We start from the raw sequence: 16,875 nt of genomic DNA, 5'->3' as shown, positions 1-16,875 counted from the left end.
AGAAAAATGTAGCAAAAAAGGACAGAGAAGCCTGGAAATATCTCCTGAGGTGGTATGAACAATGGTCGATATATTACACTGGAAAACCAGTTGCACGGCCAGCACAAGCGAGGTTAAGGTGCGTCACCGTCACCCTCTACCTCTGGGCTCTGCCATCTCCTGTACCTGCTCTTCCAGGAGCATTTGCTGCGGCAAGACGTTACATGCTCCAAGTCACAGCTCAGAATAGCTGGGAGCTGCTTTTTCAGCTGAAAGAAACCTCGTGGGGAGCACACCAGCCAGAGCTCTCCCTGATGCTAAGATTTTCCATTGGCCACCAGAAAACTTACCAGTAAGAACCTCTCGCAGGGAAGATGTCCGTTTGCTCTTGGCAGGATCAGGTCAGAGGCTTTGCCTGGGTCTGCGCATGGCGACGGAGCTGTGGGACCAAACGCGCCGTGGCGGCAGCGTTGGCAGTGCCCACCCTCAGCAGAAAGTCATGTCCAAGTGCCCGGGCTGCTTTGGCGGGGGGGGGGGGGGGGCGGTGCTGAGGGTGCGCCAGGGACTGCAGAAACGCATTTGTCCTCCTGCAGGTGCCGAGGGGCTCTGGGACGGGGACGGCTGGGTCAGTGGCACAGGTCCTGGTGGCGGCTGCGTCGGAGCTCCTCCAGCAGGAGCCTGGCCCCACCATGGGCCTCAGACTACAGCATTTAATTTTTTCAGCCTCTCCTTGAACTTCCAGTCATGGTATTCAAACTTCGTTTGAATCCAACAGGTAGCTGGAATGACTAACAGATGTTGGAGAGCTGAGCGCGCCATCAAATGTGTTTTGTTTCCTCTATGGGGAGTGAGTGGAAGGAAAGCTAAATTACATCTTCAAGATATTAAATGTAACTCTTCACATTAAACTCAGAGTTATCCATAAATCTCTTTAATGATAGTGCAAGCTACTTCACAGTAATAAAAGTCAATGTTGCTGTAATTAGACCAGTATTGTCTTGCAGTTAGTAGACTGTTGTAATCATGGCTTTGTCATGTTATTAATCGTTTTCTGTTTGGACTTTGCTAATTATCCCCTTTGGTAACTCAGTTTGGGTATTATGAAGTCATTAGGGGCATAAAGCTGAAAGGTAGTTCCACCATATTCTCTTAATTAGTTCCCATTCAAGATGAAAGAAAATGGATAGCTGTACTGATGAGCTGCTTTCTGAGTGCGTGGGTATGGGGGCGAGGGAGGGGCAGGACTAACCGAGAAGTGATCCCCCTTTCCTAAATTTGCTTTTAGCTTTACAGTTTTAAATTGCTCCACGGTCCCCTTGTCCTGCCCTGGGCCATCTCATCTTTTATTTGAAAGGCAATAGAAAGCAGTGGCCTTCTCAGAAGTTTTATAGTTTTGAGCCATTCTGTGAGCTTTGTTGTAAGATTCAATAGCAAGGTTTTTAGATGTTACAAAAACAGTAAAAAACACAAACCAAGAAGTCAAGTCAAAAGAGAAACGAGATCGTTTGCTGGTGAAGTTGATAGGTTTCAGACCATCTCCTTTGTGCTCTTGGAGTCCCCGTCGCTCGCTGTTGGCTTCAGGTCTTCTCTGCAGTGAGATTGTTCTGTCAAAGAGCAGTTCACTGCTGGAGTCCTCTGCCAAATATTCATGGTCATGAAACTTGTTTGTATTTAAATGCTGGAATATGAACGGTCTCTCAGCTTGCGTCCCTTCCACTGACTTGGGGTGTCCCTGCGTGTCCCCGCTGTCCTGCTGGCTCTGGGAGCGTGGTGCTGCCCTGCTGCCCTTTGCCAGGGGAGAGGGACAGTCCGGGGCCACTTAGCCCCCAAGCAGCACCCAGACAGTTTCTCACCGCCCTCACCCCTGTTTCTTTCATAGACACGGAACTGCTCCTGCCACAAGAAAACAAAAGCGCAGTGTTGTTTTTGTAACAAGTTGGTCTAAGCTGTTTGTGCTGTCTCTGAAGGCTTTGATTCATTATTTTCCCTTATTCCAGGCTGCAGGGGTGGGAGATCAGCGTCTCCCTTGACTCAATTTTGACGTTTACTGGTACCTCCTACTGCATAAGTGGTGATAAATGATCATTTATCATTAACCTCTCAGGTACGGCTTGCTTTCTCCTGTTCACTAAGGAAAGAAGCGCAAAGACCATGATCCATGTGGGCCTCGCTGTGGATGTGCTCGTGTCTGTCCTGGCAGCAAATGGCTTTCTGGTTTAGAAATCTCCGTTTCTTTCCATCAGCTGCTCTGATGGGGAATCTGTGGCACAACTCACCTAAAGCTCATTCCTGTCTGAGAGGAGCCTTTCCCCGGTTCTCCTGGTGTGGAAATGCTCTTGGTGAAGGTTTCTGCTCTGCAGCAAAGGACCAGGACTGCTGGTGGTGGCTGTCGACGGCCACTCCTGGGACACTGCTGCGAGACGTAATAGTGCTTTGTGCCTGTGGGGATTGGGACAAAGTCTCGGTTCTCTGAGGAGTTTGGGTGCACACAGAAACATAGGGGGTCACAAATTCACAACTTCTCTTTTGCTTTACATACTGCACTGAACCTCTACCTCAAAAAGATCTCCAGAAGTGAGGCAGACCATCCCTGAAGGAGCCGTCACTGTTCCACTGGGTAAATAAGAGCTCAGTGCCTTATCCTGAGCATATCAGCTCATGCAGGTCAGGACAGCTCATGTCCCTGTCCACGTCGTTCCTGCTGCTTCTTCTCCCCTCCCTCCTCATTAGTCACGCGAGAGCTTTGTCATTGCTGCTCTGTAGCCCAAAGCAGTTTCCAGCTGAGGGATGCTCTGAGAAGGGGCGCTCACTCCCAGGGCTGAGGCTGGAAATAGCCATGTTAATTTGTATTTGGCACCTCCTCCTTTTAAGCTTTATCTTTTCAATTACAAGTGTAATAAAATCCATTTTCCAACATGGCAATTTCTCCCGTGTCTCTCAAGGGTGCTGGGCTAGGATGAGGTTCCAGCACCAAGTGAGATAAGAAGCGGGTGAGGAATGGCTGAAGCCGTTCTGCACTTGTACGGCCCTACTTACTGATAAAAAAGCAACAAACAACCCACCGTTATTTTTCTGGAGGAGAATAGAACAGAAACATAGTTCGTGTTGCATTTTTCCTCAGATGGGACGTTTCTCAGAGCGATGATGTGTCTCCGTCCCTTGCTGAGGCTGGCGATGCCGTGAGCGGTGGGGGGGCTCCAGTGAGGGGGCTGCGGCGTGGGAAACGTTCGGTAAAGCCGAGGCTGAACTATCCCTGTGCCGCGCTGTGTCAGATGGATCCCTTCCTTACTGCCCGCTCCAAGCGGTGCACAGGGCGGGATAATATAAACAAACGAGATAATTTTTCCCCTGGGCTGAGGCGTCCTTTTGGTCTCTTCTGTCTTTGGAGAAGTTTTTGGGGGAAGGGGCCTTACCTCCGTGCCAGGAATACCCAAGTAACCTCTGGCTCTGGGGCATTTTCTGTGAGATAATTCCTTATCTTGTTTTTACACTTTCTTGTAAGTTAAAGGACATTTAAAGTGTAACATTTTGAATACTAGGTATTTTTTAAAAAGTAACCAGTATTTCCAAAAGAAAGCTCATTAAATCAATTAAGGTCAACTCTGTCCAACTGATATTTAAGTTTAATAAGTAACGAAAAAGTCTTGGGGAATTCAACGTCATCTTCAGACAGACCAATATTCTTCCCAGGCAGATGCTTAAAAAATGTCTGTAAAATCCTGATCCCTTCTACTCGTGTTTTATGTGAGCTGTCAGAGGAAAGAGTAGGAGGTCATGCATAAAAGTGTCTGTGAATCCTGTCAAATACATTATGAATGCCAGCTCAGCAAGAAGTGACGTGAACTAAGATCTTTCTCAAGCTGGCAGCAGGTTTTCAGAAGGGATAACTGATTATTTCTGATGTTTTCCGTTAATGAGTCTGGGGTGCTAGCAGAGTCATGGATGGTGTATAACTTCTTGGAGTGGGCAGGAGTATCTTAGCAGAAAGTTTTCTGTCATGTAACAGCTCCCAGCAGTGATAGATTCTGCACTGCGACTATTTCCTTCTTAACAACATAGACATACTTGCAAAAAGTCCAGGTTCTTAAGTTTTCTTATGAAACTCTTTGACACTGAGTTTCCTGGGCACAATTCCAAGACTTATCTCAAAGTATAGGAAAATGGTACCTCTGCGCCCTCTGCTTTGGTGAGAATACATTTAGCCAAATCTCTGAGGACGCTCCACTGCTGACTTGTACAATCCTATTTATTATTGAATAAGACGGGACCTATTTATTCACCCCGGTAGTGATCTGTATTTCCACTTTGGAGCTACAGCAGAAAATAAATGGTGCAGTCTGACCTGTACAGAAGGCTGGCGAGGGAGAGGAAAAGTTGCAAAAACTTCTGGATGGCATTTATTCTTTCCATCTGCACCTGCTGGCAGTTTCCAGCCCTTCCTTTCAAGTCAAAGAACCTGTGGGCAGTCAGGAAGCTTTGCCTCAAGCTCTTAGTGAATTTGCTAAGCTAGGTAATTTTGTGGAAAAACGGTGTGTTTCCTCTGGGATATCAGGAACAACAGATGGTTTCCCAGGTGTTCAGTAGAACTGCCTTGTTCCCGTGTAGATGTCGCGTTTTGTGTCTGATGCTTCCTTGAGATTTCACTTACAAGAGCTAACGCAAAAATCCTAAATCTATAATAGCTGTTGTATTGCCAGATAGCACGTTAGCAAAGTTTGATGATATAAATGTGTTCATGAATACTTTGCTGTTACAGTTCACCAATGGTTGTTGATTTTTTTAGTTATTTTTTAAAAAATAATTTTAAAATTCAGCTATTTTGTCAAGATAAAAATTTAGTCTTTCCTTGTGTTTCATAGTTTTTCTCAGCCTTATATATTAAATGTCTTATTACAGCTGTACAAAACTAAACTATATCACAAAGGAAACAGAAGATCTTCTTATGACTTCTATTTAAGGTAAAGCATATGCGAGGGATGACATTTATAGTAGCTATGATGAAGCTCAGCTGTGAGTTTCCCAGTTTATCTTCTAAGAGCTAAGCTGCCCGGTAAGGACGGATTTTGTGGGAGGTTGTTTTAAATGCAGTTTTTGAGTGAGTCTAGCGTTTCTTAGGGCTCCTGGAGGTGAGAAGTACATTTAGACATGATCTAAAGAGGTGCTGTCAGCTCACATGGACAAAACTGGAATATTCACCCCGCAGCCGCGAACCTCCCTGTTAACCAGCTCTGCCGCGGGGGCTGCGCAGACCCCATGGAGGAGAAGCGGACCTGCGTCCCTTCCTGGGGTGCTGCGCGTCCCCCTGCGCCATCCCACGCCTCCCGCCGGCACGGCTGCGCTGCGGGCGCAGGGGCTCAGCTCCGGTTTGGGAACCAGCCCCGCGCCCGGGGGAGAGCGGCCGTGTCCTGCCCATCCCGTCCACCCGCCACGCGCTCGCTTTCTGGCAGCTACACCTGGTCCTGCCTCCCTTCGCTCGGTTGTACAGGACACTGTTATGCTCACCGAGAGCCATTTCAGCTGTGACTATGTAGAAAATTCAGAAATACGCACGCCTCAGGTAGAGGATTGCGTAGCTGCTGTCTGTTGCAGGTGTCAACGCAAAACATTTCTGCTCTGAGTGTACACATAAACAGAGCAGTGGTTATTCTGTACAAACTTCTGGAGTGTTTGCTATTTTTTTGCCCGTCTTTCTGTCCTGACCTGCAATTAGGTAATTTAAGGAGGATAGCTTTACCGGTCACTACAAATAACACAGTGGCCGTTCCAGGAATTGTCCTTGAACACAAAGCAACGTGTGACAGAACTGTCGTGGTCCCGACACAGCAGACTTAACCCCAGTGCAAAACCTGTCGTCATCTTCAGAGACTGGTTGGAATTTTGGTTTGGGTGAGAACCTGGGAATTAATACACTGTAGGAAAGGAACTAAAAAGAGCCACTGTTTTCTCTTTTTGAAGTGCTGTGAATCATGTCACAGCCTACATCATATGTATATATCTATGTATATCTTCTTTTTTTCCTGGTTATTCAGCCATAGGTATGGAATCTTTTTCCTCTCCAGAAAAAGACTGAAATGCTGAAATACATAGTGTGTGAGGTAAAAGTGACTCAGAGAGTCAAAGAACATACACAGCTTCTGCGCTATTCAGAATAAGGCAGAATGTGTAGTGCTTTCCCTACAGCTTCCTTCTCTGTTTGGATTCACTGCATCAGCAGGTTGTGGTTTTTTTTGTTTCATTTATTTACTTTTTATTCCCTATGGGCACATCTGGACAAGATGTGAGCGTTGATAGTACAACAGCAATCTGCTGCCAGGATCATGGTAGGTAGACAGATTTTTTAAATATAGTGTCTGAACACCTGTGGTAGGAAGTAAAAAGGCACTTTCTGCTGGTACAGCACTGGAGCACTGGAGCTTGTGTCTACCATTCTGTTCTGCAATTCTACTCCGTTTCAGGCTCAGCAGTTTGCCAATGCTACAAAACAAACCAAGTATGATATTTTATAGCCAATCTAAGCATCACGGTGTAGAACTTCATGGATCTGGCCATCTGGAGACACCCATTTCTCCCCAGGCATGTCTGGGGCAGGAAGCGGTCCCAAATCTGCCGGGGGATGCTCACTTGGGTTTGCGGAACTTGTTAAGGGCTCTCCATTAGTCGTGATATAAGTCAGTTTGGACCATTTCTTCCCTTTACTTATGGCTTTCTCACCATTTTTCTTTTCTTTTCTCCTTTCCCTTTCCTCCCCTCTCCCTGTCACTGTTGCCTTCTCTCCCCCTGTAGAGCTCTCCGTCAGCCTCCTTGCAGTGATAGTTATTGTCTGTGGCCTGGCCCTGGTGGCAGTTTTTCTGTTTCTCTTTTGGAAGCTGTGCTGGGTTCCCTGGAGGAACAAGGCCATTTCTTCTCACCTGGCCGTCTTGCAGAGCGAGGCAGACTGCAATAAGGAGAACATGGCAGACAAGCTCAAGGACACGGGTGCCATAAGTTTCCTGGAGGCAGCAGTGAAGATCAGCCACACCTCGCCAGACATCCCCGCAGAGGTCCAGATGTCCATGAAAGACCACATCATGCGGCGCACACGGATCCAGAGGCAAACAACGGAGCCTGCGTCGTCCACCAGGTGAGCGGCACGCGGTGCGCCACAGGGATGCTGCGTATTGGGGCAGCCGGCAGGGCAGGAGGAGCCTCTGATGGAGCCTGAGGTTCGGGTATGCTCAGGGGGGCTGAAGAAAGCACTCCCACCTGCATGCTCGGTTACTTTCCAAACATTGGTCATTAACCAATTAATGTGTTAAGACTGGCTTACCGTGGGCCCTTTAAAAAAAATTAAGGATTCAAGCCCTGTTACTGTGACTTGACCTCATTGTGTCAAGCCATCAGTATGCTTTGGCCACTTTAATTTTGTTCCAACATGAGAGGCAGGCTGAAGTATCAATGATGGTATGCTGTCAGACAGAATTAGACCCTTTTGCTCTCTCTTGTTGTTGTGGCTCATAGCAGAAACAATTAGATAAGCAGAACTGACATATTGCTCACTGCACAAGCTTAGAACCAGCTGCGCTCAGTGCTTGTGCTCCGTGCGCGTCTCTGTCTCAGCCGGGGACAGAGATGTCAACATCACACTCAGTAGATCGGGATAAGGCTGTATGAACCTCGGGACACCTTCTCGGCAGGAATACTGAGAAATACGGTACCCCTTCCTTGACGCAGAAGGCTGTGAAACTAGGACAGGAGCGGTGATGGCGGGGTCCTGGCTGTGCCCCAGCACTTCTGCTCGCTCGGTCGGCCGTGCCCACGGTGTGTGCCGGGGTGCAACTGCGAAAACAGACATTGCTCAGAAATTGGCTGCAGTGCTGCAGAATTGTTAAGGCACCGATCACAGCCTTCTGTTTGAAGAAGATGGCATTAAAACCAACACGGTGCCACCTGCAGTTGTGCCACGCACTCGTTTATTTAACTGCACCGCTTTTTGAACAGCTGATGGCCTCTCTGTTATGCACACGCTCATTCTGTTTTATTTTTTTTACATTATTACACCTTTCCAGCGGATGAGAAAACAAAAGCTCAGCCTGTCTGAATTAGGACAAAGTGGGAGGTGGCTGTATGTGGGAAGGTTTCAAACCGCCTTTCTCCAGCGAAGGAGCCCAGCGTGAACCAGGGGCAGGCGGCCGTTCCCGGGGACGCTGGGGAACAGCCTCAGCAGAGCGGGGTCTCTGACTCACGGCCCAGCCTGGCCCGCGACAGAATGCCTTTGAGGAACCTGCCACGGAGAAGTGAGGGCTCCGAGCACCGCGTATCACCAAAAACTAGTGCTCTGGCTGTACAAGTTCTTACTATGGTTAAATAACGCCATATACTGCTCTTGTAAACAGCAGATAATCTGAAATAATGCTGTGAGTCCACAGAAAGCTTTTACACTTTGCTTAGATAAAGCTTTGCTTACATACAGTTTCTCTTGTGCTGAAGGGGAGCTCAAGGCAAGAGGCAGCTTCCAGATGAGGCTGTGCCTTCCCCCCTGTCAGGAATTATCTGTCAGTGTCTGATGAGAGTCTGTTGGAGAAGTTTGGAAGCAGCAATACCCAGAACCAAACCTGAGCCAGTCGTGATTCTCTCGCTTTAAAAGTTTTTTTTGCCTGAGGGAAACTTAGAGCCCGGATCTTGGAACTGTAAAGTCTGAGGGTGGGAAAGAGTCTCCACACTGGGTTGTCTGTGGCTTGGTTAAGGAGTTGTTGCGTCTCACGTATTTAGCTGTGTAACAAGTGAAAAAATGCAGCTTGCTGCAAATACTCTGAAAGTTAGGAAATTTGCTGGATCAATTCCTTTGACCGCTGGAGGTGTTCCCTTCAGTGTTCACTTCCACAACGTACGTGGTTTCCGTACAGTGGTCAAGAGCACCTGTTGCGCGCATTGTTGTGCTCTCCCTGCTTTCCTAGTGTTAGTAGTCCAGGGGAGAAAAAGGAGAGAAATGCCCTTGGAAAACCATACAGCTGTCGTGTCTTCCTTCTGCAGGCACATTTCCTTCAAAAGGCACCTTCCTCGGCAAATGCACGTATCCAGCATGGACTACGGCATGGACCCACCGGCTGTGGCTGAGCAGCCGACCAGCATCGGTCGCATTAAGCCCGAACTCTATAAGCAAAAATCTGTTGACTCTGAGGACCCCAAAAAAGAGGCAGCAAAGACCTGTGGGAAAATTAACTTCACTCTCAAGTACGACTATGAGAACGAGACGCTGACTGTCCGAATTCTCAGGGCTTTTGACCTGCCAGCCAAAGACTTCTGTGGCAGCTCAGATCCCTATGTGAAGATCTACCTCCTGCCTGACAGAAAGCGCAAGTTCCAGACACGAGTCCACAGGAAGACTCTGAATCCCTCCTTCGATGAGTCCTTCCACTTCCCGGTGCCTCATGAGGAGCTGGCGAGCAGGAAACTCCACCTGAGCGTCTTTGACTTTGACAGGTTCTCCAGACATGACATGATAGGAGAAGTTATCTTGGAGAACCTGTTTGAGGCGTCAGACCTTTCCCGGGAGACTTCCATCTGGAAGGACATTCAGTACGCGACAACGGTGAGTATCTGCTCTGCAGGTTCGTCCCTGCCCTGGCAGCGTTTGCAGCGCAGCACCGCAGCGTGGTGTGTGGTACCTGTGTGTGTGGAGGACAGGTGCGGAGTGTGTGGTGAGCGGCTCCAGGGTAGGATGGGTTGGGATTCTCTTTTCGGCTGGACTGTCTAAAGGGGTAAGTCCTGCACAACTGCTGGCTGGTGGGCTTATTGCTTCCCTGTGGGTGGTACCGTTAGCCCTGGGGACCTACAGCCATTGCATGCAGGGGTGGCGAAGGCTGTTGTACTCAGAAGCCTGTCAGCTTTACCGGAATCCTGGTTTACTGGAATTTCATCCCCTTAGTGCTGTGCTGTTACTTCACCCACAGCAAGTTTCACTCATACCAGGTTTGCTAAAAAACAAGTGAGGGAACGGAGATGTTCCCTGAATGTTCTCCCGTCAACATGTGAAGGGTCTCAGGTTCTGGTTGTCTGCCACGAGCACACGATAACAGTAAGAAATGGCTCCGGAGGGCCACTACCAACCCATCAGCGGTACTGGGCTTTACTGTACTGGGGCGTTGTCTAATGTGTTGCTGGCACCTCTTCCGGAGCTTGATGTGGGTTTTTAAGTAGGTCTGTTGAATTCCCTCTGGAAGCGAAGCCAAGCATCAGAGAAGGAGAAGTCCCAGCCCCTCTCAGTGTTGCAGGGAGCTGGCAGGAGAAACCACCTTCCCACGTTGATGGCAGAGTGCAGAAGCAATGACATTAACCTCTACATAATAGCTGTCTGCTCCTCCACTGTCCTCCCAGGAGGACCTGGCTTGTTCTGAGGGCAAACAAATGATTGAACTGCTTTGCAGTTGGACACCGAGTCAGTCGTCATCTTTGTCATTTCATGTTGTTACTTCTGAAAGTGGAATACGAGATGTCCTCACCCCTGGGGCTGAAAGCACGGGCCCTGTCAAATCTTTCCTAGTGATTGGCATAACTCCATGACTTGCACAAATCTGTCCTGCAGCTTCCTTCGTAGCCCATCTCATACCTTTGCTCTCTCGCTTTCTGTATCGGGGAATGAACTGTCAAATATAAATATTTATTGCGTTGTGGTCAGCAGTATCAAAAGACATTGGCTTTGTAACTCTGCAGCTTTTTCCTCAGTAGCATGTTCCTCACCAGCTGTACCCCTTGGTCACTGCTGTTAGTGCTCGTTCTCTCATTGTAGTGCGTTCATCAGTTTCTAAAAGGGCTGTGAGGTCCATCATGCCGGCACGGCACTGCCTCCTCTGCTGTTGTGCTGCAGCTGGCACTCGGTGCAGGAGCGCAGCGCCCGGGCACCGCGGGGAACACGCTGTGCATGCAGCGAGTTGGCCCTGGTGGCAGCTCTGGGGCTGGCAGCTGCCCCGGCGGGGTGCAGAGAGCGGCCATCATGCTTCTGGGGCAGTACAGCTTTTGCCATGCCTGTCTAAGGACGCTGAGATAAACGTGACGGCTGCCGGGTACCCCGGGGCATTGCTGGGAGTGTGCTGTGCACTGCAGCCGTGTTGTCTTTTGAGCATCTTGCCTGCACGCGAGGCGGGAGACAGACACAGCATCAGCCTCAAGGAAATCCAGAGGTATTAGTTAGCGGCGTGCTTACAGCTCTTGGCTTTCAATCCACAAAGAGCCATGTATGTTATGGTTAATGGGTGGTAATGAAAGGAAAAATGCTGGCAAAGAGGCAAGCAGGCACCAGGCACATCCATTTGCCTGGCAAAGGGTTGCTAGGAGAGCAACAAGGTGCGCCACACGTGCGGATGCCTCTTGGAGGCATCTGCCCGTTTGCGTCTGCTCTGCCTCTGAGACTCAGCGTGCTGTCAGCTCTGCCGGGCTGGCTGTGATGTGTTGAATCCTGGGGTGAAGTCACTTGTGGTGGCAAGGAGTTTCCCTTTCCCTGCTGTATGAGCAGCATACAGAGATTGTGGTAATGCTGAAGAGTTCGGAGGGAAAAGACCTGTGAGCAGGAGTCAAACTGGGAAGAGGTAACACTTGGTCTCACCAGAGGAAAAGCAAATAAACCACAAAGCTGCAGGAGAAGATCATGGAGTTTTTAACCTTTGTATGTTCTGTGTTTTGCTGGGATGGTTCTGCGAAATAGTGGATGTTTTCCTAGGTAAGTAAACTAATTTAATGGGACATCCCCCCCCACCCCCCAAAAAAAAAAAAAAACCCCAACAGGCGGAGAGACACCAACAGAAGGGTTGTTGAGGTAAAAGCCTCCAAAGAAAGTGTGAGCGGAGCAGAGCCAACATCATGCCCAGGACACATCGTGTAGCAGCCTTGCAGAGCTCCCACAGAAACATCGAGTGTGCATTTGGCTCCATCCCCTCACTCCCTCTGTGCCATTCTTTGGGAACGGGCCAATATTGGTACATCTCAGCCAGTTGTAACACACCCAAGGACATTTCTGTTTAATCAAAAATGAGAAGGGTAAATACAGTTTTCATAATACCCAAGGAAAGCTCTGGGTGACTAATAATACATTAGATCAATCGTGTGGGTAAGAAGATAGGAACGCACTTAAGCAATGATATAAGCTATTCAAATAGCTAGCACTCAACTATTTAATTAATGATTGTACAGCTTGTGAATCAGTGAAACATTTTCGGTTTCAAGTCTGTAAAGGTTATTGATTCAGAGCTTCCATTATTTCCTAAGAGGTACTGATATGAATTTTGGAAATGTCCCAATTTCTATAATCTGCAAGAAAATAATGTACCCACAGGACATGTTTTACTCTCCTGTATTTATGGTTGCAAAGAAAAATCTCTTGACCTAATACAATGAGGTCAAAGAACAATTTATGTTAGTTTTATACCCAGGACAGGTTCTCTCATTGCAAGGGGAGGAATAGAAGATGAGATGATGCCCACAGAGTGCTCTCACCATCTCATATAGGGCCTCTCTGTACTGACATCTGTGTCCCAGGTTTCCTGCCCTCGTCCCTCCCAAACCAACATAGACCAAAGAGCTTTTGAAAGAACAGACCCAGCCCAGTGTGTCATCTGGATGCCAATGGCTGTTGCACCGCGGCACAGCAGCCAGTGCACAGCGAGAGTCAGGTGCTTGTTTCTCTGGGAATAGAATAGCTATTTCTAATCATAATTTCAGAACATTTATTTTAAATTCTTTCCTATTGTCAGTAAAGTCTATAGGTACGACTGGCAGATGCAGTGTCGGATTGGAGCTGGAGACACTTAAGTGGGAAGGTACGATCCCAGCCCTCAAGCTGAGTCCTGCTGCAGTGGCAGTGTTTGCCGCAGGTTCCAGACACTCGTTACGGGGTGCCTGCTCAGTGCAGAGTTACGTGTTCAGGCTCTTTGTTATGTGAAGCAATTCATTTAGAAGAGGAAAAATACCTCTAAAGGTAACAAGAAGTGCCATGTTTTAAAAAGCAAATTGTCATTTGGGGCACGTGATTTTTGAGAGGTCATTTAAAGACACTGGAAATGAATGAGGCTCTGTAAATGCTGCGCTCCCTGACCTCTGAAAATTGGCTGCATTGGAGTCAGGCAACAAGAGCCGCAGCTCAGCTCTCGGGGCACAGGCAGCACCAGAGGTAAAACTGCCGAACACCCTGGAGCGCTCGGTGTTGTTCGTGGCTGCACTACCCGCGAGACAGCAGCCCGGCTCAGGGGCACCCGTTGTGTTCAAGGTGCCGTAGCTGAAATGCGGTCAAGAGTCAGAAGCTGCAGGGGTCTAAAAGCTCTTTCGTGTGTGATGAAAATGATCCTGGTACCTTAATGAAGTACCGTTAGTAATATTTTGTGAGGCCAGAAATTTAGCTCCCAGTAGACACATCAAGAGGTACTAAAGGTAGAGGAATAATAACTCAGTAAATGTTTCCACATATTTCATTACTGGTCACTGACAAGGAGTGTGTGACTCGAGACCATTCTGTCGCATTGGAAGGAAAGCGGTTTAGGATGCCTTTGGTTCATTAAGGCGAGCAAGAGATCAGAGTGGGAACGCTGAGTGGGTGAGAGTATTAAACTCATTTACCAGCAAATAGCACCTTCTGAGACAACATTTATTGAGATACTTACAGGTCTAGTCATACATTGTTCTGTCCACAAAACATTTGGCTGCCACTGTTTCTTTTGTACACTCTATGCTTGAGAAGATTTTCAATTTATTTGCTAGTCAAGCGAAGTCTTGTCAAGAATCAAGACTTTTATGTAATGTTCATTAGTATTCTGCACGTCTAAGTGGAATAAATATCTAATCTTTGCCTTACCAGTGAACGAGAAGGAAATAATTTGGCAAAAATCTCATCCATCAACAAGATCTATTCTCCTAACACTTAGCAAAGCTTTAAGTGCCTAATGCATTTACTTGTCTTTCTAGTTCCATCACTCTACTACTAACAGCTACAATTTCTTCTCAGCAGATCATTATATCACATTGAAATGAATCAAACGCTCTGTTTCCAAAAATAAATGGGTTGTTTGCTCTACAGATGAGGGATCTGTATGTATAAGTTTTTTTTTTTTTAATTGATTTCAGGAAGGTGTTTGGAAATACTACTGCTGACTTCAGATGATAACACTTTCTGGTTTAAATAATACTTTTGGTTTGTTTGTTTGTTTGTTTGTTTTTCTGAATTCCCATGAGCAAGGCAATGATGGAATGGGCTTCTAGGGGGTGTAGTAGATAAGGCTGCATTTACAAGAGGTGCAAAGAGTGATGTGTAAAAGTTGTTTTATGGGGCACTAAAAGAGTAAATTGTATTGGCCTCTGCGTAATCCAGAAGCTACCAAACGTTTCTGAGTGCCATCTGCTGGTTTATTCACTATTTATACGCATAGGTATACATGCCCCATGCTGCGTTTGCTACATCTTTGAAGGCATCTCAAAGGGGTCGGTGGGCCAAACGGTAGTAAGCATGTCGCGGCCTAAAAGCGCAATTGCTACTAAATGGGGCCCTTCATGGTTCTCTTTTGAAAGCTGTGGTCTGTAACTACCTAGCAATTCGTGCTCAACTTCAGAGAGAGTCACCGTGTTACTCAGATGCACCTGCATTCTCTCCTGACATGTTAGGGACCAAGAAAGTCTGTAAACCTCTATTACTGAACTGATGGTACTGGGTGTACTGGAAAATCACTCGTTGAATTTGTTGTAGCGTACAGCCAGAGAGTCGTGGCACTGCTGCATGTTAAGGTCTCACCTTTCTGTGATCTCACTCTGTGTTTGTATTGCAATCCTCCGTTTGGGGAAATAGATGTTAGTGTCACTCACTTGACGCTAGAAGATATATACTGTACATTCAAGCAAAACTCGATACTAATATAATTTCCTTAATGGCCTTCATTTGGTGTTAGATATCACTTCACTTCTGCATAAGCAATGGAGCAGAAAAAGAAGAGCGCATTAGCTGTGATGTTGCAATAGAAAGCACATACTCCACCGAGGCAGTGGAAGATTATCCTTAACTATGATTTGAAGCTGTAACATTTGGACGCACATTTTTTTTCCTGTTCCCTGTATTCTTTTTTAGTCAAATAATGTTGGAACACACTGGAAACACCATCATATAGTAAAGTATCATTTACCTGAAAATGACAGAATAGAGAAAAGCTTGTTTCAGTGTGAGCGCTGCACGAATCCTGCACAAAGCACTGTGGTGGAGGGTGGAGACAACCTAGCTGGTTCTTGCATGTTTCCAATATAATGTGTTCTCTGTTTTATTAAAGGAAAGCGTGGACCTGGGAGAGATCATGTTTTCCCTTTGTTATTTGCCAACTGCAGGTCGCCTCACCTTAACAGTCATCAAATGCAGGAATCTCAAAGCTATGGATATCACTGGTTACTCAGGTAGGTGCTCAGTGGCTGAGAAGGACCCCGTGGCACCCACAATTCTTCCTCCTCTCTCAAGGCAGCCTCAACGGATAGGGGCATATGGATGCCATCACGGAAACACCTGACAAAGCTTTGTCCATGTTTTAAGTGTGAACAAAATTTTAGAAGTATAATTATCTTTTAAACCTATTTCCCAAGGGTATGAATCCGGGGAAGGTGATTATATACATGAATATACTATTCAAGGAGACTGCCATCAGTTTCCCATCCCCACTGAAGGGTTTGCAGGGTCAAAGCTCTGATCCATCTCTTGGGTCGGACACTTCAGATCTGTTCCAGATGCTGATCCTAGCAGTTTTATGTGAGAAGGGAGTTTTCCATCAGATAATCCGCTACAGCCAGAATCAATCCTTTCACCCCAAGATTAGGAAAGGATCATGGGCCACCTGGGTAAATCCCCGGTGAATGTGCGTTCCTCTGTAGAGTGGCCAGTACTCAAACATTAGGATCAAAGTCACCTGAAGATTGTATGCATTCCCAGTTCCAAAGAGTGGGCTTGCAAATTCAGCATGCATAAATTCTGGATTTCACCCTAAAAAGCAGTTTCTTTTCCAGAGCTCAACATCAGAGTATTTGAATTTAATTTTCATTGATGATTTGTATAAAAGGCAGTAACAAAACAGTAAAAGATCTTTGCAGAAAACATTTCTACTCGGAGCTTGATGCCATGTGAAATATCTGAAAATCGAGACTTCAGATGAAGCCAGCTCAGCATTTCTGTAATAATACATTGTACGTGTACTGTAACTTGGAAATGCACTGAAATTGCCTGGGCAGCTGTTACAGCAAACAGGAGCTGTTTGTAACTTGAGGGCATTCTGCCATGATCAGCCAGTACAAAGCACGTGAGGCAGAGCTGCCCCAATACCTTTTCTTTCTGCTGCCCTCTGACACGGGGAAAACAGGTTTTAAAATTCCCCTACTCGCTGAAACTCTGCCACATAGTGTTAGCATTCGGATAGTTTTGGTAGCAGTGCAGGAAAGGATCCCTGTAAAATAACCTCCTCTGCCTGTTTGAACTGTCAAAATGATGCATTACATTTTGCTCTCTTAGGCAAATTTTGAAAAAGTTACAGTTTTGCTTTGGAGAAAGCACTGGGTTTGCTGTCTGCAGCCATATAGTTAACGCAAGCAAGAACGCCTGAGTGCCCAGTGCCCATTATCATCTTCAGATGAATATTTGCTCTTGGTTTGAGATGCGCCCACCTTACACTTGCAAACCCTTATCACAGATAAACTGATGGAAACGGCTGATTTTTCTTTCCAAAAAGGCTGCAGTGCTGGTTCTCTAGTGCCTGAACCTCATGTCAGCACTCACACCAGTACGAGAAATGGTGGATTCAGCTGGTACACAGACATCCCTTTTTCTAAAAGTATATTTGAGGAGTGCCTTTGGCTCACGGTAACTTACAGTCCATCCTTTGATAATGCTGTTTCTATCTTGTCATGGTAACAAAA

At 46.9% G+C, this 16,875-nt stretch overlaps 1 protein-coding gene across 1 annotated transcript in view; it reads left to right on the top strand.

The window, feature by feature from the left end:
• SYT6 (synaptotagmin 6) overlaps window positions 1–16,875 on the top strand; it is a gene marked incomplete at both ends in the record, with an annotated part of 37,353 nt that overhangs the window by 13,648 nt on the left and 6,830 nt on the right. Inside the window, 3 exons of the mRNA XM_082494551.1 lie at window positions 6,763–7,099; window positions 8,989–9,547; window positions 15,252–15,372. Of these exons, the coding sequence (XP_082350677.1) occupies window positions 6,763–7,099; window positions 8,989–9,547; window positions 15,252–15,372 (1,017 nt within the window). The remainder of the gene's footprint in view (window positions 1–6,762; window positions 7,100–8,988; window positions 9,548–15,251; window positions 15,373–16,875) is intronic.

Source organism: Vanellus vanellus (assembly GCF_965231255.1).
Source record: "Vanellus vanellus genome assembly, chromosome: 23".
Taxonomy (NCBI): domain Eukaryota; kingdom Metazoa; phylum Chordata; class Aves; order Charadriiformes; family Charadriidae; genus Vanellus; species Vanellus vanellus.
The sequence above is the reverse complement of the archived record's forward strand: the minus strand, read 5'-3'. Positions and strand labels throughout refer to the sequence as shown.